Consider the following 25,630-nt stretch of genomic DNA (forward strand, 5'->3'; position numbering starts at 1 on the left):
TGTCAATTTAAAAATGGGGCTTTAAAAGTTGTGTTTTCCTGTAATGAACATTGTACTGTCCACTAGTGTTTTATTGATGTTGTTGAGACATTTTTGGATGGTGAAATGAGGGAAATGTAACAAAACCAATACTGTGAGAACTGCCCTAATGTTATAACAGTACATAGAAAATGTTTGTTCCCCAAGCAGCTCAACTGCACGGATCTTCACATGCTGTTTCCTATGTGCAGTGAAAAAAATGAATGAATGAGCTGATCTCATGTGGAAAGATGAATTAGGAGAGAGCCACAGAAAATCTCAATGGTTTTTACTCTGTTGAAAATCTCGCGATTTGATTGTCTGAATAGTAATACATTGTATAAATTTCCTGTCCTGCAACAGATAGAAAACAATACCTGAATAAAGATACTTTCATACTGTGAGTATTAAAGCAGCACAGAGTAAACAATAATAAGCTGAATAAAATACTATTAACAGTAGCAAACCGGTAGTTTTACAGAAGCTTTATCTATAATTGCAGCAGACACAAACTGTTTACATGTATAAATGATATTCTTAATACAAATCAATGCGATATTAAAAGAAACGACAGGACACAAGCAATAAAACGCTGTGAACTTCAAATAAAGCTCATCCAGAAGGCTCAAAAACACGCAGAAGGAAACTTGAATAAAGCGTATACATTTTCAAGACAATATAAGTAGACTTAAGGCAGTTTTTAAGGCAGTCTATAGGTAAAATGACTACATCACAATATATGTATTTTCCCACAATGTCTCTGGATGGCTCATCAGCAATAGCAAAAATAAATTAGTGAGGAAAATAGTGATTAAGCATCAAAACATTTGACTTTGTATGGCAAACAATCAAAAGTCAGAGGTACAAGTTTTCTAACTAGACGTTAATTGAGGCTCATCGATGAATAGCAGTGTCGCGGCAGGAAAAACAAACCAAGCAAGCCTGCGCATCGCGGAGATGTTCAGTTTGAATTGAAAGGCAACTGTATATGATGGAAGAACATATTTCAAGAGGGTAAAATATGTAAACACTGCAGATGTTTCACATGCTTGATTTATAACGAAAGGTGTTTTGTTTTGTGTTTTTTTTTTTAAGAGAAAAGCTTTGGCCTCTGCAGACTCTACATCTCTCGCTCATACGCGAGCTCTGCCTCTGACGTAGGAATACCAAGGTTGGTGTGGTCCAGATGGAGAACAGAGCTCTACTTGTCCACAACATCTGAGGTAGAGTGTGTCACAGGTCTGCCGAGCAAAAATCATTCCATGTTGGAGACAAGGACGCCAGCGTGTGGTCACAGGGAATAAGTACATTCAGCACATTTGGTCTTCAGTAAATGAAAGTGAAGCTTTAAGCAAATGCCCGTGAATTAAAGCCTGACATTCTACACCAAAACAGAGCAATAAATACAATTTGAAAACATAAAGCTAACACCTTTCAACTCGAGGCTTATTAACTGTATACACAGAGTTAATGAATAACTTGACTTATCTTGACCTGCAGCCACTTTGTCAATAATTAATCAAACTCTTTGTCTCAGTTTTATTTCCAATAGTGAAGGATCAGTCTCCAACAACAAGTTACTTCAGGATACTATAAGTACATGTGCAGTCTGACATAACCTGTTTGTTTGTGGTCCTTTCAAGAGGCCGTCCAGCTAAGCTGATGATACGTTGCTGACACAGTAGTGATTGTCTTAAGACCTGGACTTTGTTTTCCTTAAAAATCTGGAAGCAGCTCCCACTTTCACCAGCGTTATCACAATGTAAATTCATGAGTGTCTCATGAAATGTTGCACCACAGACGCTTGAATTTCTTTACAAAAACTTTCCAGACAGCAGTAAAACTGGACTAAGTGATATGTGTTTGTAGAAGGGGTGGGCGGCTGGTGATCCAGAATTAAGCAATGTGTTTAAGCTCCATCCTGGGAGACAGAGGCACTTGAGATGATGTCGGTGCTTAAAGTTGCTTCCCTCTAAGTCAGAGCACTGCCACAGCGCTGACAGGTTCAAGGATCTGAACTAATACTTGAAGAAGCCCCTGCACTCTCAGAGCAGCACCAGTAGACAACCCTGATATTCGTTATTCTGTCTCTTCTGTCTGGAACAATAAAGATGGCAAAAGCACTTGCACACACACACATACAAGTTTCTCGTGTCCTACGTGTGTTTTTCTTCTACGTCTAAAAGAACATAGTAGTTTTGATTTAACGATATAAATGATAATAACTGATATAACTGATACAACTGATATAACGTCCATCTTCCCCTTTCAGAGTGCCATCTGTCGTTATCAAGAGTGAAGTGACCCCCCCTTCCCTTTCCTTCTTTTCCCTATTTTCATTCTTCAAGTTTACCTTTAAGATTAATTTCAACAACAATCTAATGCATAGTTCATCACCATTACATTCATGGTTCAGACTCTTATGCTTCACCTCTTTGGCATTTGCTGACGTTTTCAGTCGTGTCAATCTTGACTAAACACACACATATTTCAGAAGTGTCTTTTTGACCCTGCGCGCGTGTCTTCGTGTGTGTTTGTGTCTCAGGCACTTAGAGGACAGACTCGCTAGTTTTTGACTGTGCATTTTCCTGAGGCCTCTCATCCTCGATCATCTTCTGGGTAACATCCTGCTCTTTCCTTAGAGCCTCCTCTTTCTCCATCCTCTTACGCCGAGCCTCCACCCACGGGATCAGACACAGCACAGCTCCTCCTATCATCGGGGGGATACCTGCCAGGTAAAAGGCCAAGTCGTAGTTGCCCAGTCGGTCCCTGATGAAACCTAAGACCAGGGAGAGAGCGATAAAAATTTAAGACAAGCCATAAAGCTGAATTTAAATTTTTTTAAAAAAGTCTCCAAATAGAAAAAATGCCCTAAAATGCATGTATAGTCATCTGGGGGTTATAAGAGATGTACAATGCCACCAGATGGCGCTGTGAGAAAACTAATCAGCATCAGCACAGATGAAAAATAGGCTCCTTTGGCAAGGAGACCTTTTAATCCAGAATTCATACACAGATTTACCCATAAATTTCCATGAGAATGCATAACCTTCCAGGACTCCTCAGTGTCTGGAACCTCAAATGTAATGGAAGAAAACCTGTATCAAAATCCATCCATCCATCCGTCCATTTTCTACTGCTTATCCTGTGAAGGGTTGTGGGGCAGGGGGGCTGGAGCCTATCCCAGCAGCCTTCAGGTGAGAGGCGGGATTCACCCCGGATGGATCGCCAGTCCATCAAAGGGCCAACACAACCATTCACACTCACACCTACAGTCAATTTAGAGTATCAATCAGCCTCATCCCCTCTTAATGTCTTTGGACTGTGGGAGGAAGCTGGAGTACCAGAGAGAACCCACACAGGAACAGGGAGAACATGCAGACTCCACATAGATAGACCCCATGTTCCAGGCGGGGCTCAAACCTGGAAACTTCCTGCTGTGAGGCGACAGTGCTGACCACTGCACCACCGTGCCGCCCGTATCAAAAGCTACCCCAGTAAATTTGATAATGATATGATTTAATACTTTCCTGTCAGCTCACACTGAAATTTGTCCTGCAACTCAGCAGCCTTGTATGCAAACACATATACACACTTGATATAACACAAAGAACAAAACCAAACTTTGAGCAAAACTAATAGTATATGGGGTCTTAGAGAAAATAAAAATTCATCAAGAATCACATCATCTTCAATAAACGTATTTGTGAACTGAATCTGCAGAACTTTAACGAAAGAAATATCCCGGCCTTGGAACGGCTATCCAGTGTGTAGCTATTCCTGGTTTCACATTATACATCCTTGATGTAGTTCTAAGAAATGCAGGCGTAACTACCCTGCTTTGTGTGCATGCACCACAGGAAGGATCGTAATTCTTCAGTTCAGAGTCGGAAATAAAGTACAGATAAGTGCCCTGTTCATTACACACCAGACTGACCAAGGCATCCTCTCTCTTGTTGTATCGTGAAGAAATGACGTCAAGCTGTGTACTACGATCTAGTATTTCTGGTGAAAACAGGAAAAAGCCCTTAAAGGTCTCTTGTTCTCGTTGGGAAGCTTAAAAGTGGGTAGTTCCTCTCAAAAAAGTTCCTGGAACTGTCCAGTTGGAAAAAGCCTCACGCTGCATTCAGACTGTACTGCTGCATCTTATTTTATTCTTCTTCTTCCTCGTGTATGAACAACAAAGTCACAATTGCGCTTCTATTTTCACCCTTCAACCAAAACAAAACACTAGGTGGTGTAAAATAGCTTTGAAAATCTGAGCTCCTTCCGTATTGGAATAATATGCGCTTTGCTCTGAGGGAACAAAAATATTGAGTTTAAGTCTCTGGATCAGTTCAAAATTCCTTCATCATGATGATAACATCTGAAACCTGTTCATCAATGAAGCAGCAGGGAATGATTGAGGTTTTCTGAAAATATTTAGTCATAAATATTTCAAACTTCAGTGGTCAGAAGTATCAGTAAGTAACTCAAGCATCTGTGCTTCACTCCACCCTACTAACACAATGAAACAATTAAACCAAGTCAAATCAAAAAGGAAATGTAAAAAAAAAAAAAAAACTTGAAAGAAATGCATCTAATAATACTAATTTGGGTCAAATCATATAATATTTTACAGCAAAGATGAATAAAAACTCTCAAAATTATTATAATTGCATGACCCAGGCGAGTCTCCTAGACTAAGAATACTGGCCCGGATACTGCTGATGGTTTTATGCTGCAGTAACTATCTACTCATTTCATGTCTGATTGTCAAAGGTCTTTTACAGTCTACCCAACTCAACTGTATTGTCATGCACGCCGATGGTGCAAGCATCAGAGAAAGCTGGGGTTAAAACAGAAACCTTCTCGTGCTAGACGACCGCTGCACCACCCGAGCTGCCTGAGTCACTCCATTTTCTGCTAACCGACAGCAAAAAAACTGTCACAGGCAGCGACTGGTGTGTCTTGTGATCATTTCAGCAAGTCAGACTCCAGACGATCAGCGGTAATGAACTAGCCTGACATGCAGACCAACTTGCATTTTGCTTCACTTAAGTTATTCAGTCCCACCAACTTCCCATGTCAGCTGTTTTCAGAGGTGGGTGTTGCTGACTTGGTCGTCTTCTTTGCTAAAAATAAAATAAAATCACAGCATTTGACATTGCGATCGCTGGTCAGCTAGCATGAACTGAGTGCCATGTACATCATGAATGAACTCTATCTCACTCTCAGAACCTTGCATCTCATGTCCAACCACTACAGACATTCAAGCAAGCAGCAAACCCCAAAATGCTCAAAACACCTGAGGCTATTCACTGCAGCTAGCAAGACGAGTAGCCAGCATGCTAGCGACATTTAGTGCTGCCATCAAAATCAGCCCCACCTTTGCAAATTATGCACAAATGGGCCAACAGCTCAGGTGCCTCCGACAGCGGTTAAACATGAGATATGGTGGAATTAATTCCAGGAGAAACCAAAACTTAATTAAGCAAGTGTTCTCGCTAGGAGGTACTGCTAGCATTAGCACACCTCACTGTGAGCACTGCGAGCTACCAGTGCTACCGATCTTTTGTTTTTTGTTTCATCTTTGTTCAGTTCATTCAAAGAGCAGTTACAAAGTGTAGACTTGTTACCAGCAAGTCTCTGTGCTGTCTTTTATAAATTTTATATTAGCCAAATCTGTTAGGAAGAACACCAAAGACATTCCCCCCTTGAAGAAATCTCTCCAGACACAATATCCTTGGGATTTTAGAGCAGTTATACCTGGGAGTCTTTTCAAAACTGCTTCAGAACCAACCACTTATGTACACACTAACTTCTCTGCTGCAGCGGTGCCATTGCTGTTTTTAATTTTTTGTCCTGAACGAAGTACATCATCACATTCAAGGTCACTGATTGGGGAATTGTAAATCCAACCATGGCAATGGCTCTGGGCAAGACATTGCAGACCCTGAATCCCTTTTAGAAGAGTTAAAAATTCAACTTCAGGGGCTGGAGGTTGGTATTGTATGGGCTCATAATGTAGAGCCCTCAGTCCATTCCTGTGTTACCTGCGATGGGAGGTCCCACAGTCATGGGCACGGACATCAGGCCCAGCAGGAAGCCGATGGCCTGAGACACGTCTTTGGCCCCAACTAGCTCAAAGGCAATGGGAGCCATGATGCAGATGAAGCAGCCGTCAAACATCCCCATCAGCAGGCACACGGCAATCAGCCCTCCGAAGATGTTGCACAGAGGGATCATCATGGACATGAGGCCGATGACGAAGAAGGAAGTCACCTGGGCATTAAGAGAGGAGCATTAACAAAGGCATTTTCTAGAGTTTTGCTGTTTTTGTGCTTTTACATTAAAGCTACTGTAGTTACTTCATACTTTTCTTCATGCAAAGGTCAGACTGATTATTGGCACACGTATCAGTCGGCTGAGAGGTGTCCTTCAGTTTGTTATTCTCAGTCTACCTAAAACATGTTGAATGTATCAAAAAGCAGACTGGAGTTGTCACAGTCCTGCTTCTCTGTCCTCGCTGCACATTGATTGCAGGGAGGACGGTACAAATATTAAAGGTAGAGATATTTTCAGTGATTGTTTATTTTTCTGCTGGACATAAAACACTCAAGTGACAACTCTCCGTTTTCCATAAAAAATTATCACACAGAAACCACATGGAATTTACTGTATAAGAGGTTAGGATTTTATTAAAAATAATATCTGTACCCCATTTCCTGTCACTTAAATCCACCTTCACTCACCTGCAGGTAGACTTTGTTTACTCCGTTAACGTAGTCGGCCACTCTGCCAAAAATAAGTCGACCAAAACCAGACGTGATGCCGATGCACATGAGCAGAACTTCTTTGCTAGCATCTTCTCCAAAGCGCTCTTCGACGTGCTTCATCTGTGGGCGGTAACAGAAACGCATCAGCCTGGGACAGACAACACGGCGTCACAAAGGTTAACACGGTATTGTAGCTCTGTCCAGACATCGGTGAAGTTCTTGTCTTGTCAGTCGTGAGTGAGACAGCCGGACAGTGATGCTGCAACAACTTGAGTCTACAGGATGCTTATAATCCAGGCCACATAATATAGACGCATCAGACTGTATAAGGGAGAAGCGCGTTGTTGGTATAGGAAGCTGGTTGGTTGAGTTTTGGACTCTGACTCTTCACATGGCATTTCCTGGATTGTCTGGACAGAATCCTGGATCATCATGTTGTACTGATCTGTTAGTTCCATAGAACCTGAGTTGGAACATCAAATAGTTGTGCAGCATTTCGAGCGATCACTTCATACATGAAGGTGGTTGTCAAAAACAAACTGAATTTATGGGGAAAACGGAACAATAAACATCAAGGCAGACAGATCAGTCAAGAGAGAATGAAGAATATTCAGGTTTAAAAGCAACGCATCATGAAGTAGGAATGTGTTCGCTGGACTTGACAGTGTTAGAGATAGTAAACGTATTAATTATGCGCTGAGGACATGACATTTACTTAGGTGGGATGCTCAGGGTTCAGCATACTTTGTGAGTAATCTGGCTTTAATCACGTGAGGTTTGTAATGTCTTTGCAGTCTTTTTGAGGATTTATCAAATAAACCAGATTCTTAGCTTTCAAAACACATGGGCGCCTCCCTCTGCTCTGATATGAGTCAGCCACTCATCTTCTTGGTCGAGTCCCACCCTCGGCGCTTCTGCTTAACGTTTCAGACGCTCAATAACCTTACAGAAGGTTCTTCAGTCCACTTTCTTACGACTTAATTTGTGACGTGATGTGAAACATTAAAGGGAATGTTACTTGTTATGGAATTATTCTCACTTTCATTGAAAACCCATTCAAATTGTAGATCAGGACATGCAGTTACTCTGCAGTGCCCCGGTAGCATCGTATCGTTTGATCGTCAGACACACGATGAAGCACTTACTGACTAAAGACAGTCTGGGTCAAAGATTCCCAACAGGGCGAAACCGTTGCAGCGGTATAAACTGGCTTGCTTGCAAATCAGCTGGTCAAGTTGCCTGAGGTTGTTTTGAGGACAAAAGTTGCATGTTTACCTGTGATAAAACACCTGTATTCATTTACTTAAGCTAAGCGAAAGCAAATATTCTAAAATGGCAAAATAGGTTGACTCAGTAAAGTAAATAATTGTTGACAAGCTTCTTGTAAATGCTCATAAATATCTGCTCGCGTAAAAAGAACTGTATATTAAGTTATTTAACAGTTACTACATGTTGCTATTATTAAAAGGACCTCATATAAAGCGTTACCAAACCCAGCCCGTATTTCATTATTCTTCTTTGTCTGCCTTCTTCTTCTGTGTCCATGCTGCTGCTACCCAGAGGTACAATTCTGTGAGGCCCTGACCTGTCGAGCCCAGCAAGGGTCCTGCGGTGAGCGAGGAGCTACTTCTTCAGGCTGGTGGAAGTTGTTGTGCTCACAGGCTCTGTGTGTCTGCTGCCTCCAGACACCGCTGACCCCTAACCCTCCTGTAGGTCACACGTCCATATGCAAAGACCTATGGATGATTTATTACGCCGCAACAACAACTACAACAACAACAACATGCTCTATGTTCAGGATCGTAAAGCTGGAAGGGATTCCTACATCCTCAGACGTAACCACTGGAGGCTCCGTGTGTATTTGTGTACGCATTCTTGCGTCAGAACTGATGAACTCCTTGACTTCTGTCTCAAATGTTCATGTGTTAAATTTGAAATTCCTTCACAGCTTATTATTACACGCAGCAGGAGGAAAGCCACGAGCGGTTGATAATTAGAAGGGTTCTCACATCCCTTCAGTTGCTGGAGATAATTCATGAATACAGAATCCTTTTTTGGTCAGTTTTCTTGACCAGAAAAATCTTGAAAAATTGGAGAGGATTGCAGTAGCGTGTTCTGCATTTGTAAATCTTAATGGAAAAATCTGTGTATTTTAAATCCACAAAAGATCAGGGGAGGTTTCAGTGTTGAGGAATGTATCTTGAGTGGTTGCATTTTAGGGGATATTGTATTGACTTACCTACATTTCTAAGGAAATGTTGTCTTTTCTCCACAATATTTACCTGAACCCTGAAGACAAAGATTTTGAATAGAAAATGTGTTGATGTACTCCTTCGCCCCACCTGCCAACTTCAAGAGGACACAATCAACTGGAACGCCAACCATTTTATCATTCTGATGAGGTTAATGACTGGAGGATTGAAAGCTCCAGAAACATCATGTAGAATGGGTCCTTTTACTTTTTACAGTTAAAACTTATCTACTTCTACCTCAGTAAAGCTTACAATGCAGACTTTTAACAGAGCAGTATATTATTCGTCTCTTTCTGCTGTAACTAAAGTAAAGGAACTGTAGACTTAACCGGTCCCACTCTGAGATGTCCCTGGCAATTCAACATTCCTACACTGCAGATGTTAAATAAACTCCCTCGGTTTATATTCTACAAGACAGCTGCGCGGTTTCTTATCCAAAAGAATCCACTCTGACGGAATGTGTTGACGATTCTGCCAAAACATGAACCACGATCGAGTCAAGTGAATTATGTTGCAGACACAAGATAACATTCAAAAGGATTGAGAAGGGAGAGAAAAACCACACACACGGGAAAACACCCGATTTGTCAGATCAGCTCAATCAACAGTCCCTGTGTTCCGTTGCTACACTGTTAGCTTAGAGACAGACAAAATGCGAAACTCTTTATAATACACTCTCCCTGTGACGAGGTGCCGATACACCCCCCCCCCCATCAGTTATATCTGTTGTCTGTTTGAGGTTCCTGCAAGGTTGCAGCACAGTGCCTTGACATGTGTTTAGATAAGATAAACTTTTATTCGTCCCTAAGTGGGGAAATTGGCAAAAGTTTACACTTTTCAAAAAAAAAAGAAAAACTTATCTCTGCCTGTCTTCAAAAAAAAATTAAACGATCATGAATATCAGTAGGTCTGGACTGTATCACGCATCTGTTTATCAGGAGTCAACACAAGCCGATCTGTCCTCGCCAGCAACCAGCCTGCCCCGCCCTGCTTCCTGCGAGGACATCGTCAATTAATCCATTCGCTGATCAACAGAAACAAATTCCCATTGTGTTTGTACTGCAAGATGCTAATTGCTAATTGCTAATATTTCAACAAAATAAAAACAAGTTTCTGATTATTATTACTGTTTACACCACCTGTAGTGTCAAATGTACAATTATGTACAATTCTGTGCATGAATCTTCAATAGACAATCTTCTATTTCTTTATTTTTCCATGAGTGCGTACACATTTATGTACCTTAGTTCTGCTTGTGCAAACATACAAATTGGTGCTTCCCACAACACCTCTGATTGGTCAACAGCATCACATGATACAGAATGGTGGCGTTGACAGTGAATGGTATGGAATAAAACTCACAATTCATGTACTATTAGCTTAATATGCCAAAAAATACTTAACATCATCATACAAACATTTTAAGATTATTTTATCACATTTGAGAATGTTGAGCTCACAAATACATACGTATCTTTATGGATTTATAGGTTTGACAACTCAAAGTTCCAGACTGGATGATGCAGCTTCTGAGAGTGAGATATTCACTCCTGACTGTTATGAAAATGGGTCAGCTTCCTTCACTCTTCTCCCTCTCGCCAGAATATGGCTTCCAAACAGGACTCCACAAACCACAAGGTGATGTCACCCTTGCCTTGTCCACTCATCTGACTTTACTTGGATGTGTTAGGATTTGTTGATTCAGACTCTAAACAAACTACAAATTGAGCTGGTGGGTGTGAGATTGGGCTCCAAAGTTTTGCTGCTAGAAGAGAAGTCAAAGGATAATGTCTGCATCAAAGTCCATAGCAATGCATCCCATACTGAGATGTTCCTGGGTATTTGGGTATTTGGGGTCTATGACGACAGCAAACATTTCATCTATCAGTTGTAAATCAAAGTACCCTCTGTAAAATATACTTCGTAGAATCAATAGTACTTATTTTGCAAATTGGCCCCATTTGTTGTTATGGTTTTGTTTTTTTTACTTTGTCATCATAATTTCAATACATCATACTGTTGAAAGTATTGGCTTGGATAATAATGCATCTGTCTGGTGTTAAAACGAAACAATGACTGACAGGTGACAGCCTCAAATTTAGTAAATTAACAAAAAAATGTTAAATGAATGTCATAGCTGTACAGTGTTGCCTCACACACACACACACACACACACATACACACACACACTAACACACATACTAACACACTAACACACACTAATACACACACACACACACACACACACACACACACACACAGGTTGCCATGTACAGTAAGGTGCCCACCAGCTCAGGAGCAATTAGGGGGAATCAGTGTCTTGAGTAAGGACACTTCAACACAGTCTGGGGAGCTGGGAGCTTGAATCTGTAACCCTCCAATTACTAGACTTCACTCTACCTCCTGAACCATAAACAGCAAACAATGTCACATCAGAGTTTAATTCATGTGCAGTCTTTGCGTACGTCCACGTCCTTTTCTTGGCCCTAATCATAAATATACAACTTCTATTAACAGATTAACAATTCTTGAACATCTTATCTCTTGCCAACGTGGGTATGTGCATGTCTGAAATTGGACTTTACACTTTTACTGCCGACAGATATGAATGGCTAGATTTGGAAACACAGAGAGCTGTAACTGTCTGGCTCTGAACGGCTCCACTCAGCATTTTGTTGAAGGAAATACACACTAAAGCACACAAGTGCGGGCGCGCGCACGCACGCACACACACACACACACACACACACACACACACACACACACACACACACACACACAGGAGTACGTTCAGGACAAAGTCGATCTAAATTTCAAAGAATTATTTGTCCATGGTCTCTGGTTCTCTTCTTGAAAATCTGAACTATGTGCTGTTGGATGCATGTTTCTTCCTGTGCCGTGTCACACGACTGACAACCAGCCTTCAGTGCAGAGCGGAGAGCTGGGAGGGGGGTTTTCGTGTGACCAGTAGGGCTATGAAGGTTAGGGTTGGTGCTTAGGCTGCAGCTGAGCTCTTGCCAGGTGCCAGTCTGAGTAGCTGTCACCGGAGAAGTGTTGGGAAAACAATGGCTGGGATCCCTGGGACAGGATGATCTCTGACCAAAAATAGAGTCATCGTATCCAAATAAACAAGTCACCTCCTGAGGTTGTGCTGTGCTCCCCAGCCCTCCAAAGGTTTCCCTTAAGCCACATTTTCCCATTTTCTTGGCAGCGTGAAAGGGGATCTGAAGAACGTGACACCTGTTAATAGAACTGTATCTCGAATGAAATCAGAAATGCAGACTGATACAGTATGTTCATGGAAGCCACTCCCAAAGCCAGATACAGAACCCTGACACTTGAACTCTCCTTTCCTACTTCTGCAGTGTTTTAAAACGAAGTGAGGTGAGGAAAAGACACTTTTTTGTATTTTGATGGTTATTGTCTTAGATGTCACAAAGAGAAAAGGCTAATCTTTAAGCCAGAAGGCCAGGGTGGATGCATGCAAATGAGCACTGAAACCTAAAGTTTAATGGGGCTGAAGCAGGAACAGTGAAGGAGTTTGTTTCCTACTAGAAACTTTGCAGATTTTCAACTGATAATTGTATCATGAATGCTCATCACTCATCCACTGTCACACTCCACTCTTCCAATCACACTTTGTAACTCTGTACATTTTTATACTCTTGTGTATTTCTACTGCATTCATAACTTTGATGTATTAAAAGACCAGCTTTCCAGGGGTGAAACCCTATAGGACTGACAGTGTGTGGGCTAAATCTGCTGTCATCATCCACACTCATTCACTGGCTGGCTTAACTTTATCATCTGAAAAATGGCACCATGCTGTTTCACACACTAGACAAGTACACTGAAACTCCCTCAGCCTTCAGTGTCATGTTTTATGTTTGATATGCGTTGCTATGAAATAGCATCAGATTGAAGCAAGGACTGAATCCCTTCACTATGACATGTAACAGCCACCGCAACATTTAGGGTTCCTGCAATTTAATCAAAAGTCAGAAGTCTAATTCATCTTTTGAATGAGATAAAACAATAAATTTGCCCCCGAAAAAGTGCAACGCGTACATTTTTCAACCTTGATGTATTTGCATAAATATCTACGCATTTGTTGAAAAGGAGGAACAAAATTTGCTCGGCGGGGATTTATGTGAGATTTGTGTTTTTGTGTTCATCATAGCAGGATTATGGAGGCAAATATAAAGAGTCTGAAACCATCTGATGGAAAATCCTCCCCCTGCTGATTTCAATGTAGACTTCCCTTCGTCTCACCTTTCACTTTACTAGAACTCATGTTGCTAGTATGTATTTTGATATCTGTGTTGTTGAAGCTCCCTAGTTGCCAATGAACACATCCAAAACATGTGATTGCAATACTGGGAAATCACACAATGTGTTCCTTTTGTTGGCACTTACATGCTGCTAGTCATCATCAGACTGAGTTACCTTTGGTCAAGAGTCAGGGGTGATGACACCCAGCAATGTAAACAAAATATGCACACACGTGCACGCACGCACGCGCGCGCACACACACACACTAACACACACACACACAAACTAACACACACACACACACACACACACACACACACACACACACACACACACAGGTGTGACAGGAAGAGACTGATAGAAATCTTACCAGGTGAACATAAGGCACAAAGTAGCCATAAAGGGCTGCTGGGATGCCAAAAGCCCATATGCGATATCCCAAAGATTTCCAGATGTTGAAGTTGAAGATCTGGCTCATGGCGAGGCACCCTCTACTCATAGATTTGGCAGGTAGCAGGGGCTTGTAGGTGAAGCCGGCCAACATCAACACGAACATAAGGATGCAGAGCACACGCATGGTGTTCTGCAGACCCACTCGATCCAACAGGCCTGACAGCACAAAGGGAAGTGTGACGGTGAAGATGCTGCTGCCAGCGGTCACAATGCCGTTCACCAGGCCCAAGCGCTTCTTGAAGTAGTGGCCCAGGATGACCAGGCTGGGCTGGTAGGCGAAGGAGCAACCGCAGGCAAACACAATGCCGTAGGTGAAGTACATGGGGCCCAGGGACCTTCAGGAAAATAACACCACATGATCCATCAGTGTACAGCCTTCTCATACACCACTGACGTCAGTGTAATTCTAGAGTAGGCATTCATCAGCCTGAGGTGCTTGTTTGAGTACAGAACCTCTGACTCATGATGGCAGACACATCGTATTCTTACACTGTAGGTGTGTTCTAGCGCTTTTTAGTATTAGACATTAAGTATTGCTTTCATTTGTATACCTTACAGTACTCCATTCAGCTCTAAAAACTACAAATTCCAAGACGAGGAGCTTCCACCACCAGGGTGTGCACTGCACGCGGGTGTAATGCACACTGCCAGTGATGACCTTTAAGGCTTCTCCTGCATTTCATATTATTTATAATAACTCTTCATCAAGTAAGCTGCTTCATTTCGGTTTTGACTACTCTCTATGATGAGGTAAGCTAAAATCCCTGCGTACATCTGAGCGAATAGTAGCACTGGCCAAGACTAGCTCAGCAACCATCCTGGGTGCCTGTCATTTAGCAGGTTTGTGTTTGCGCTCTCTCTTCCCTACGATGTATTTGTTGATATAGATTGTATGTGTGGTGGTTGTTCTTTTCTTATTCGCTCAGTGTTGCATGTACTTTTTTTTGCTGGTGCAGTTTGTCCATTTATTTGTCTGTCTGTTAGCAGGATAATGTTAAAAACTCTGAGGCTTGTTTTCACCGAACTTGGTAGAGAGAAAGCATGAGCCAAAGGATGCTTCAACCACCGGGGGAAACCTGGTTCACAAAATGAAAAATTGATTTTTTTCATCTTCAATTATGTTGAGGTCTCACTGATGATGTGTCAAAATACCAAATAGAGATACTCACAAAAATGATGTGATAAATATTTAATAGGGTTTTAATGAAAATTAAAATAATCATGTAAACTTAAACACTCCCTTCCATATCACAAGTCATACTGCATCGGTCAAATACAATCATATATTTTGTTTGAAATTGCACAGCCCTATTTCACCAAATGTAGTCGCAGGTATATTTTTGTCTTCTGCGATCAATCAAAAATGAACAGTTAATATGACTTCAAATGCTCCTTTGACTTTTGCACTTTGCATCTTTGAACCCGATAAGAGCAAAAATGAGTTTCTTGTGTTCACTGGTGAAATAATTGCAGCATGGTGCCTCTGGGCGGTTTCAAAGTCTTGCGTGGGGTAAATAACTCTGAATGTCTGGTTTAGAAAATAACTTTCCAACAGTCACATGACTCAGAAATTTTGCACCTTGCACTTTCGGCAACAGAACACAGCAGTCAGCCTTCCCACTGTTTTTGAGCCACAGTTCAACAGTCACTTGATAAGCAGTACTTGGGATGTTTAATTACTTTTTTTTTTATAACACTTCAAAGTAATGATGAAGTGAGAGAGCAGTGTTTGCTACTTGTTTGGATCAGATATTTCTGCATGTTGGTGTGAATATTTCCTCACGTGTTGACAAGCATGAGATTCCAGCATATTATTAACAACACAGTGCTATAGACAGTGCCTCTTATCTACAGACTAATGATGAAACCTAAAAAGGAGTGTTTAATTTTAGGAGATCAACATGACGCATACATTAACAGAGTGAGAGATGTGTTTTTAGAATACAAAATTAATTAAGAAGCATCTGTAATTGACATATTAACAGTTGCAATAAAGTAAGACCTGGAAAACTCTGGTAAGGGAGGTCACGTGCTATGACACCTTGAACTGTTTTATCAACTATCATTTTCAAGGCCTAGAATGACGTTTCAATGTCAGCTTTAAAGCAAACGTGGACGAGAAGTCTTTGAAATGCAAAGGATGATTCAGTAACAGCTACTGAACCGATAGGACCACCCCTGCTGATGAAGCATGCTCCATGTGATTAGAGCCTAAATCATGACGTAATCGTATAAATGCTTGAAATGGAATTACATGTATGTTCTGATTCGTCATTGACGGTCTTCATTTTCCTTACGTGACAAAGGAGCTGGCCAGGAGTCCAATCAGGCCAACGGCAGCACCACTAACAGCCGTAACTCTGCAGCCGAAGATGTCTGTGAAGATGCTGACGATGGGAGAACAGAAGAAGATCATCCCCATGGAGAGCGAGCCCACCCACGCTGCAGGAGACAGAAAGAACGAAAAAAATCAGACCCAACTGCCACTGAGTCAGGGGCGTTTACACTGCTCGTGCAAAGTGTTAAAGGCACCAAACAACAGGAAGCAAGTGTACACTGGGAGTCAGTGTTAGAACTGAATATTTTATGTAAGTATTGCACGTAATGTACTTCGATAATCTGTCGCCAGGTGTCTTTAGAAATTTCCTCTTTTAGGCGTTATGCGCACCAATCATACTGTACATTGTTTGGAGGCCACTTGTCCTTCCAAGTATTACGTGACAGGAAGTAGTGATCGGCGAAACAATCAGGGCCTGATGACATCAATAGAATTGTGTCAATGAGGTCAAAGGCCAATAAACATCTAAGTAATTCATAATAGCCCTCAAACAATAGCCTTTGGTAAATATAGATAAATCTGTGACATGGTGATATTGCCGGGTTTTTCCAGTAAATCCAGTAATTTCCAGCCAATCCAGTAAATACCAGAGATCTTGTTAAACTTCTTAAACTCACTCTTTTTTTTCTCTCCCATTTATAAAACAACAAAACAACAACAGTCTTGATCAATATCAATTGAGAGGACACTATTCACCCAGATAAAATCCTCAGCCTTAACTGGAACAACAAAAACCCTCAGAGTTCATTCACAAACGGGAAGCTGTGTTACGTCATGGGATTGGTGCAAATAATGTAACAACTGATCGGATCGTACTCCCTCGGCAGAACGAGTCATCGCCGTTGATCGGTGATCGGCTCGAGTCGTATTTTTACTGTGCCAGTCAGATGAAGATACAGTAAATCCATATATTTTGTCAGCCAGTATTCAGAGTCACTGGCAGCGCTCATAATTTTTCACATTCACTCTCTAATTGTTGCTTGCGTATACGAGTGAACGCTGCACTGCTGTAAAGGAGAGGGGAGCTGTAACACTGGCCAGTGGACAAAACACAGCACACAGGTTGCTATAGCAACTGACCTGCACATGTTCTTCAACTTAGGAACAGTTTTAGACATATTTCAGAACGAAGACTCAATCAGAGGTCCATGATGAGGAAAGAGCTGCTTGTTACAGAGATGAATATGAAGAGTTCACAACTTTGTAACTACTTCGCAATTATTTAGAATTTCCATGCTTGTGCACAGGCCTGCATAACTCTCAGAGGAAGAATCCCAACTGTATAACAATTCCTGGATTGTTGTTTTGTTTTTCTCGTCATTTTTTCTTGCGTTTTTCTCCCCAATTGGATTGCCGATCGCCAGTTCAACCCAAGCTGTTCTGGTCATTGCCCCGCCCCCTCTGCCACATGCTTCCTTCGTCACATGCTGAGCAGCCCCCTGCATCTTTTCTCCTGAGGGCAAGAAGTTTCACCAGAGGAGCGTAGCGAGCACCAGGATTACAGGTACCCGACCAACCGGAGGAGGTGCGAGTGCAGCAACCAGGACACATACTCTCATACTCATCCACAGAAAAACAAAAGTCAACAAGTTGGAGATGTACTGCCATAACATGTGTTTGTGATATTTACCTTCTCCTCAAGATGAACTGCAAATCAGGTTAATACGTAAATAGAGCATGTGGAGCCTCGTGCATGCTCAAGAACTCGCATACGTGGAAAGTATAACAATCGCTAAGCTAACGCCAAAAGGAAGACGCAATCAGTTGATAGGAAGGGGTGATCAGGAGAACAATCAGGACTGAGGGCCACTTGGGTAGACCTGCACAAATCAATGCGAAGACCAAACAACCCTCCCCTTGGTCGCTAATGCAGTTAGCGTTCAAACCGGAGTAAACTAAATAAACAAACAACAATGGGATGTGCTGCCATGACATATGTTTCAGACATTTATATTCCACTCAAGATGAAATGTTAGCCTCCGTGTCTGCAAAAATCCCTCTGCTTAAGAACAGAACATCATGTGCACTAAAGTACTCACGTACATTGAAGGTAGGTCAATAGCGTAACAGGAGCCAAAGAAAACATGACATAAGGTGACAGGAAGGATTGATTGGAAAAACAATCAGCACTGAGTGGGGATGGGAATCAAGAGCCAGTCACAGTACAGAATTGCTATCGTTAACTCTGAGAATTGAAATTGACCTCTCCAGGGCTGGTATTTTTTTCTGACGATGTCCAGAGTCACGCCTTGGCAAAGGGAAAGATCAGGACGACAAAAATGTATTCTGTCCTCAGTCTTTCTTAACGGTATTCCTACTCAGACATGATTAAACAGTTTAAACCCAGCGAGGGCCGACTCTTTCTTTACCCCGCAACGAGAACTGATGAGGAATCAGTAAGGGAACCGACAGACAACCAGACGAAGAAGCAGGAGACAGAAATATTGGCATCCTGATTGATAAACTCTTATCAAGGCTGATGGCTGGACCTCTTTAGTAGAACTTCGCGAATGAATAAGACCTCTGCTGATAACCCTCACAAACACTCAAGCACTCGCGTCTGTGGATATCACAGCGGCTTTAGGAGTAATCTCCTGATTTTCTTGCTCCAATCAACAAGTTTTCAAATGGTCTTTTTTTTTTTTTCTTCCTCTATTTCCTTCCAAAAAAAATTTTTTTTTTTTCATTTCAAGACATTCAGAAATGTCGTAAGAGCTTCGCCTCAGAACAACCACAGGAGAAGTTTTTTTCACATAGTGTCACATAATGCAGGAGACCTTTAGTTAAAGACGTCCTTAAGGGAATGCAGATAGGCCAATGTGGAATTTATCAGTCGCAATTAGTAAGACACAGATAGCAGCATGCAGACTCTAGGTACTGATAAGTTTTCATTTATCAGTTCTCAGCAGCCATGTGTGAGCTCCTGGAAAAAGAGATGCTACTTTTAAAAGTACTTCATCGACAGGATAGGAGGCTTGAATTTTATACAGTTATTCCTGTCATAGACAAGAAGGAAAGCCAAGTATGGAGGGGAAGTAAAACACACAGATGCCCACACACACGTACACAACTGTGCAAGCACTAGTGCTTTATAATCACACGTACAATGATACCAGATGCCCCTGGGGCATGTAAGGATATCACACCTGGAGAAATACCAGCATAGGTGAGTAAAGATGACTCGTCGTGTGAAGAGCAAGTCTTTACGTGGGACGCTGGAGACACAAACAAAGTTGTTTTTCCTCCATTCTTAAGGGAGCCGAGACAAAACCGTGAGTAAAAAGTAAAGCAGCTGTAGTTTTCGTAGCCTGTTTTAAACTGGAGTAGCAGGAGAGGAGTGTGTCAGGTTACGCTGTTATTACCAGCTTACTCTGGCGCTCCAAGAAGTGCCGTGAAAATTCCTCTGACAATGTGCTTTTGATATGACAAGACATTTACTGGCAGAATTACTTATTTCATCAAGTTCTAAAGCTCAGTAACGTCCTACTGTTCCTGTGGTTGCTTTATGGAGGATGTCCATGAATGTCCCAGGTGTCTTTTATTGCCTTGGCGTATTTTGTTTTTTTTGTCACTTGTCTAAGTTTATTTATTATTGTTGATATTAAAGGCCAGTGTTTGTCTATGTTCCCTCTCGTTTCTGATGGCAAACGTGTAACGAGTGTAACTGAAAAATAAATTATTGAAAGTTTTTCAAAGCACACCCCTGACCCAAGAGCCCAGCACACCCCAAAAGCAATAGCTTTTGAAATTTCCCACAAAAACTACGCCTTATCTGTCTTAATGTGCCTATTGGCACATTTTTTCCTCAGTGTTTTTGAATTTCTTATACAACTGTTAATACTTGAATAATAAAACAAGTGACCACACGTGTAGTTGAGCACAATGAAAACAAACTCCTATTGAAAAAGATGTGATACGTCTTTAGAAGGCGGTACAAACGTATTCTATTGATGGGTGATATTCACTCTCCTTTCCTATCGTTTTTTTTTTTAAAGATCTTAAATCAAATTTATTCATCAGTTTCAACAAGAAAATCGAATGGATTCCAAAACAGATGATGAGAGATAATACAAAGGCACATTAGAGCCATTGTAGGCCAGAAAAAGACAAGCTGGGGGGGGGGGGGGGGTGGTAAGTTCCAGAATATTAAAACTCAGAGGACAGGCGTCCACAGGGAATGCTACAGTCACACCATCACCATGACGATCAATTCATTTAATGATTGATGATGTACGGTGTATTTGTGTACCAAAAATCTCATCAGTTTTGCCCGTCAATGTAACCACCAACAATCCTGCACCTGTCCATTTTGTTGCATCTCCTCATAATCAAAGGCTCAAGCCAGTACGGCGTTTTCATCGACAAAGACACAATTTTGTGGCAGTGTCTCTTTAAAGCCTGAACGCGTGTAGGAAAGTATTTCCCTCTTTCTTAATTCATGGAAAAGTTTTATGAGACCTTCCTATGCAGGCAGAATCCAGGACAAGCAACGTCTGTCCAACCATGCAAAGTATAGATGAGTTTCCCTGCAAGAAAAAAAAAAAACCTTAAAGAGTTACTTGTTTTTAATCTGATGTTAGACCAATACTTCCTTATCTGACATTTGCTCCTGTATACCAAATGGTAAAATCATAACTTAAACTTTTCCTAACAGAAATGAAAGATTTGAGAAATGTATATATTCACCATAAATTGGAGGAGATGAAGATATTTGACTTGAAGTTACATTTAAAGTCGGTGGGGAGGGGGGAGGGGCGTCCACAGAGGGTATTACAGCCACGTCTGCATCAGGTTTCATGGCATGACATTAAAATTAACAAAAAATGAAAATGTTAATATAAAATATGAAAACCACATATTGGTGAAAAAAAAAAATCAGGAGATGAACAGATACAGCTTCATCCCCTGGGGACAATTGTTGTCTTCAGGCCGGACTCAAGACGTGGACCGACCATCTTTGTAAAATTCCTTGAGCCATGGCTTCTTCTCAGACTTGATTTGAAATGTATAAACATCAATAAATAAAGAGTCCCTCGGACAAACAGCGTATCTTCATATTTCTCTGTGTGAAGAGACTGATGTGTAACCTATATTTAGCTGCTGTCCTCTTGCTCAATGCTTTCGTCTACTCTCCCTGCGAGTGAACCGACACGCTGTCAAAGCCTCGTCTGACCTATTCCAGACACCGCAGTCAGAAAAATGACCCGAATTCGATGGGGTACAACTCTGCCGGGTCTCATCCCGCTTTAAGCTACATAATGTAATAAATGGCGATGAGAGCAAGAAGGGAAAAGAATCCCTCAGAGACAACAGGAAATTGCTGCTGTAGTTTCATCTGCTGGTAAAAAGCATTTACGCTTCAGACAAAGAGGAATTCCAAATTGGAAAAAAAAAAAAAAAAGTAATATCAGGATTCTCTCTGTCCCGATGACATCCACCACTCACTGCAGGCTCTGCTTGGACACTGACTGACATGGCTGTTGCCTGAAGTCATCTGTCAGCTTTGCTAGAATTGCTGGACCCCCCACCCACCACCACCACCACCACCACCCTGCTCTGAACCCAGTCACCCCACAACAACTGAGGTACAAACTCAAACCTTCCCTGATTATTTTACTGGTGTCCACCTCGTCATTGTTTGTGGTCATCAGGCTGTTAGACCTGCTTCACTTGTGACTTGCTTAACTAACAGTGATAAAAGACTCGACTTTGACTTGCTATTCATGACTTTATACTTGCATGCATGCAATGACTTGTTGCTTTCTTCGTTAAATATGTGAATTATTAAAAATATTGGGTTTTTCAAACGGATGTTTCCTGTTCCATGTGGGCTAACCTGGCACAAGTGACGCACGCATCACCCCAGTGGCTGTAGAGAGGCAGGAGCGTAGTTTTAGAAGATGGACGGCACAGCTGGCAGCGCTGTTCCAAAATCATAAAATGTGGCTTCAAAGAATATTTGACTGGAAAAAAAAAAAAAAAAGAGTCTGCAGTGCCAAAATTTCAGACACCTCTAGCACTGCGTCAAGTTTTATTCAGCATTTCAGGCTACACAATGAGAAGTAAGTAATGTGGGACCTTGCTAGTTCGTTCTGTTTAACCTGGCGTTAGCTGAGGTCCCATCTCCTGAAGTCACAAGTGACAAGAGCTTACCTTTTGCATCACCACTTCAAGTTTGAGTCATATTGACGTTTTAGTTTCAAATTAATCCAGCTTCTCAATGACAGGAAATTTGACTAAAATACAGAATGATTCAGTTGGCAGAGCCGTTCTGGCTAACTGCTCAGTCTACATTTCAATTTAGAGGTCGTTAGCAGCTAGTTAGCTATCTGCCTCTGTCTGCAGCCTCAGGGCCATGAAACATAGTGCTAATGTGTATCTAACTATAGTTATGTATATTATAGTTATAGTATACTATTGTAGTTATCTATAATTGGTGTTGTTCTGAGGAAAGTTTAAGAGGAAAGCTAAGAGGTGTGCTGCATATCTAATGAAAAATAAGAATGGACAAAATCTTGAAATGATTTTTCTAAAACATATTTTGATTACATTGTTACCTGTAGATTTCATGGAATACTAAATACTATACAATGGAAACATTTGCATGCGTGCACAAACACTCACTGCTCTCTCTCCCTCTCTCTGTATCACACACACACACACACACACACACACACATACATACACAGCACTCTCTCTCTCTCAAACACACACATTCACAAATACAAGGCCTAATTACACTTTTTCTATTTCTCTCTGAGACCTCTTTGAAGGAGTAATGGACACAAGTTGTACTTGTTCAACTTCACATTTCTGCAATTTTTTTTGCAACACTGGAAAATTTGTTGTCATGCACAGTCAAAGTCATTGCACACACACACTTTCTCTGTCTTTCTCTCTCTCTCTCTTTCATTCTCTCTCTCTGTATCACACACACACACAAAAACAAAATGTTTTGTTCTAAATACTGAAAATTTGTTTTAAATAAAAGACTTTTGGGAGGGACTCAGAGTAAAGCCGCTGCTCCTCCATGTCAAGAGGAGTCAGTGGAGGTGGTTCAGGCATCTGGTTAGGATGCCTCCTGGACACCTCCCTCAGGAGGTGTTCCAGGCATGCCCGACTAGGAGGAGGACTTGAGGCCGACCCAGGACACGCTGGAGGGATTATGTCTCTCAACTGGCCTGTGAACGCCTCAGGATTCCCCCGGAAGAGCTGGTGGAAGTGGCTGGGGAGAGGACAGTCTGGGCTTCCTCGCTGAGGCTGCTGCCCCCGTGACCCAGACCGACTGGCTCAGCGGAAGACGACAACGACGACTTTAAGATGGTTGTCTTCCAGCTTATGATAATTTTGTGACTTGACTTGACCAAAGGTGTGACTTAACTCAACGCTCTCAAAAAATGACTTGGGACTTGCTTAAGGCTTGAGGGTCAAGACTTGGGACTTACTTGACACTTGCACGTGTGACTTACTCCCACCTCTGCGTCACAGTCACGTCACCAAACAGGTTCCAACTGTTACGACACTGCAGTTGTGTGTTCATGATATTCTTACTACAACCTCCAATCGATGTGATCATTGGTAGCTCGTTGTTATTGTTTGCCGTCTTTCTGCTTCCAGCCTGCTCACGTCCCCGTCTGTCCATCAGACTCTTTCCTTTCTCTCTCTTTATCTCTGTCCCTCTCTCCATCTGTATACCTGTCTTTCTCCATTTTCTGTCTTTGTCTCTGCCCCGCTCTCCTGCTCTCTTTCCCCCCAACCAGTCAAAGCAAAAGGCCTTCCCCACTGATCCTGGGTCTGCTCCATGTTCCTGCCTGTTAAAAGAAAGGTTTTCGTCGCCGCTGTTGCAGGATGTGCTTGCTGATGGAGAACTGTTGGGTGCAGATTCATTGAAGGAGCGAGGTACTGGACCTGCTCTACTAGTAAAGAGTCATGAGAGAACTTTTGTTGGGATTCGACGCCACACAAATAAAATTTACCTGTTTCAAAAATGCGTATGATCAGTATGACCCTGACCCAGTTCTGCCAGCTTTGGTCCCACAGCAGCCCACCTCTTGGTCACCAAAAGCTGTTTTTTGCAGCTGATTGTCCCTGCAGATTAGATAAAGGGCAGTGTTTCCTCTTATATTTGCCCTGACCCCGACGGCAGCCTCATCCCCCCGGAAAATCAATTAATTATACCTAATTAGACTTGAACACACACAACACATGACAATAGGAGTCACTTTTTCAACAGAACAGGTCCTGGCCTTTGATTAAATAAATGTTATAAATCATATATATGTAAATATATGTTTTTGATTTAATTTATGCAATACATTGTTGCATTGTTGTTTGCAATTCTTCTCCAGTGTCAGTTTTGTGAAGACTCTGAACACGCTCTCTCTCTCACACACACACACACACACACACACACACACACACACACGGTCACACCAGGGGTTAAAACTAACTTTTTTCACCACCATCCCAGGAAACATCCTGAAAAACATTTGGAACTGTCCCGAATCGTCACCAATTTTTCCCCAAAAACTTTTTTTTTTACAAGGCTTGCACGGTGGTGCAGTGGTCAGCACTGTGGCCTCACAGCAAGAAGGTTCTGGGTTCGAGTCCCGGCTCAAGGACGGGCTCATTCTGTGTGGAGTCTCCATGTTCTCCCTGTTCCTGTGTGGGTTCTTTCCGGTACTCCGGCTTCTTCCCACCGTCCAAAGACATCAAGAGGGGACGAGGTTAACTGAATACTCTAAATTGACTGTAGGTGTGACTGTGAGTGTGAATGGTTATCTGTCTCTTTGTGTTGGCCCTGTGATGGACTGGTGACCTGTCCAGGGCGAACCCCACCTCTCGCCCGTAGCCTATTGGATAGGCTGCGACCCTTAACAGGAATAAGCGGAAGACAATGGATGGATCTTTTTTTATATTTTCAGTTGTTACTTATAATATATTTATTTCCCCTTTAACTTGAGGACTCAGATCACTTTTTGGTCCACTTCAGCGATAATGGGATCTCAGTCCTATCTCTGTTCTCACCTCTTCTCCCTTCTAGAGATCTCAGACTCTTTACTGCTTAGCGTTGTTGGTACAGTAGTTTTTACTCTGAACAAAATGACAACAACCTAAAAAAATAAACCACATAAATGCAATAAAAATACAACTAACAAACCCTGGCCCACAAAAACGGGGAAAGCAGACCAAATTTGAGCAGCAAGCAGTTCTCTCCATCCTGAGGTCGACCCAAGAATACGATCCTCCCGATGACAGGTAATTACGTTGTTTAATTGTTTAAATCGATTACAAAAAAAAAATCATTTTTGAAGATCAATATGGTTCCTTTAACTTTAGCCGCTGACAAATATAACACCTTTGCGTGATAGACCACATAGCGATTCATGTGTAATACTTGTGCAGCCCTATCTTTTACTTTTTTCTATACTGCATAACTGCACTTGTAGTACATTTAAGAACATCCTCAGTTATCATGTCAGATCAAATCGTTCTTCCAGTTTGGGGCATTCAACCAGTTTATTTTTACCTTTCAGCAC

General features: G+C 41.8%; 1 protein-coding gene across 1 annotated transcript in view; it reads right to left on the reverse strand.

Moving 5' to 3' along the window:
* Positions 1-283: 283 nt before the first annotated feature.
* The window catches only part of slc16a10 (solute carrier family 16 member 10), a 43,785-nt gene continuing 18,438 nt past the window's right edge, over positions 284-25,630 (reverse strand). The window contains exons 2-6 of the mRNA XM_086189700.1: positions 16,051-16,195; positions 13,671-14,088; positions 6,753-6,896; positions 6,054-6,282; positions 284-2,797 (exon numbers count right to left, since the gene is read on the reverse strand). Of these exons, the coding sequence (XP_086045826.1) occupies positions 2,568-2,797; positions 6,054-6,282; positions 6,753-6,896; positions 13,671-14,088; positions 16,051-16,195 (1,166 nt within the window). The 3' untranslated portion in view covers positions 284-2,567. The remainder of the gene's footprint in view (positions 2,798-6,053; positions 6,283-6,752; positions 6,897-13,670; positions 14,089-16,050; positions 16,196-25,630) is intronic.

This window comes from Aulostomus chinensis, chromosome 20 (genome assembly GCF_037954235.1).
Source record: "Aulostomus chinensis isolate RoL2024-O1b breed Wild chromosome 20, RoL_Achi_v1.0, whole genome shotgun sequence".
NCBI classification, from domain to species: domain Eukaryota; kingdom Metazoa; phylum Chordata; class Actinopteri; order Syngnathiformes; family Aulostomidae; genus Aulostomus; species Aulostomus chinensis.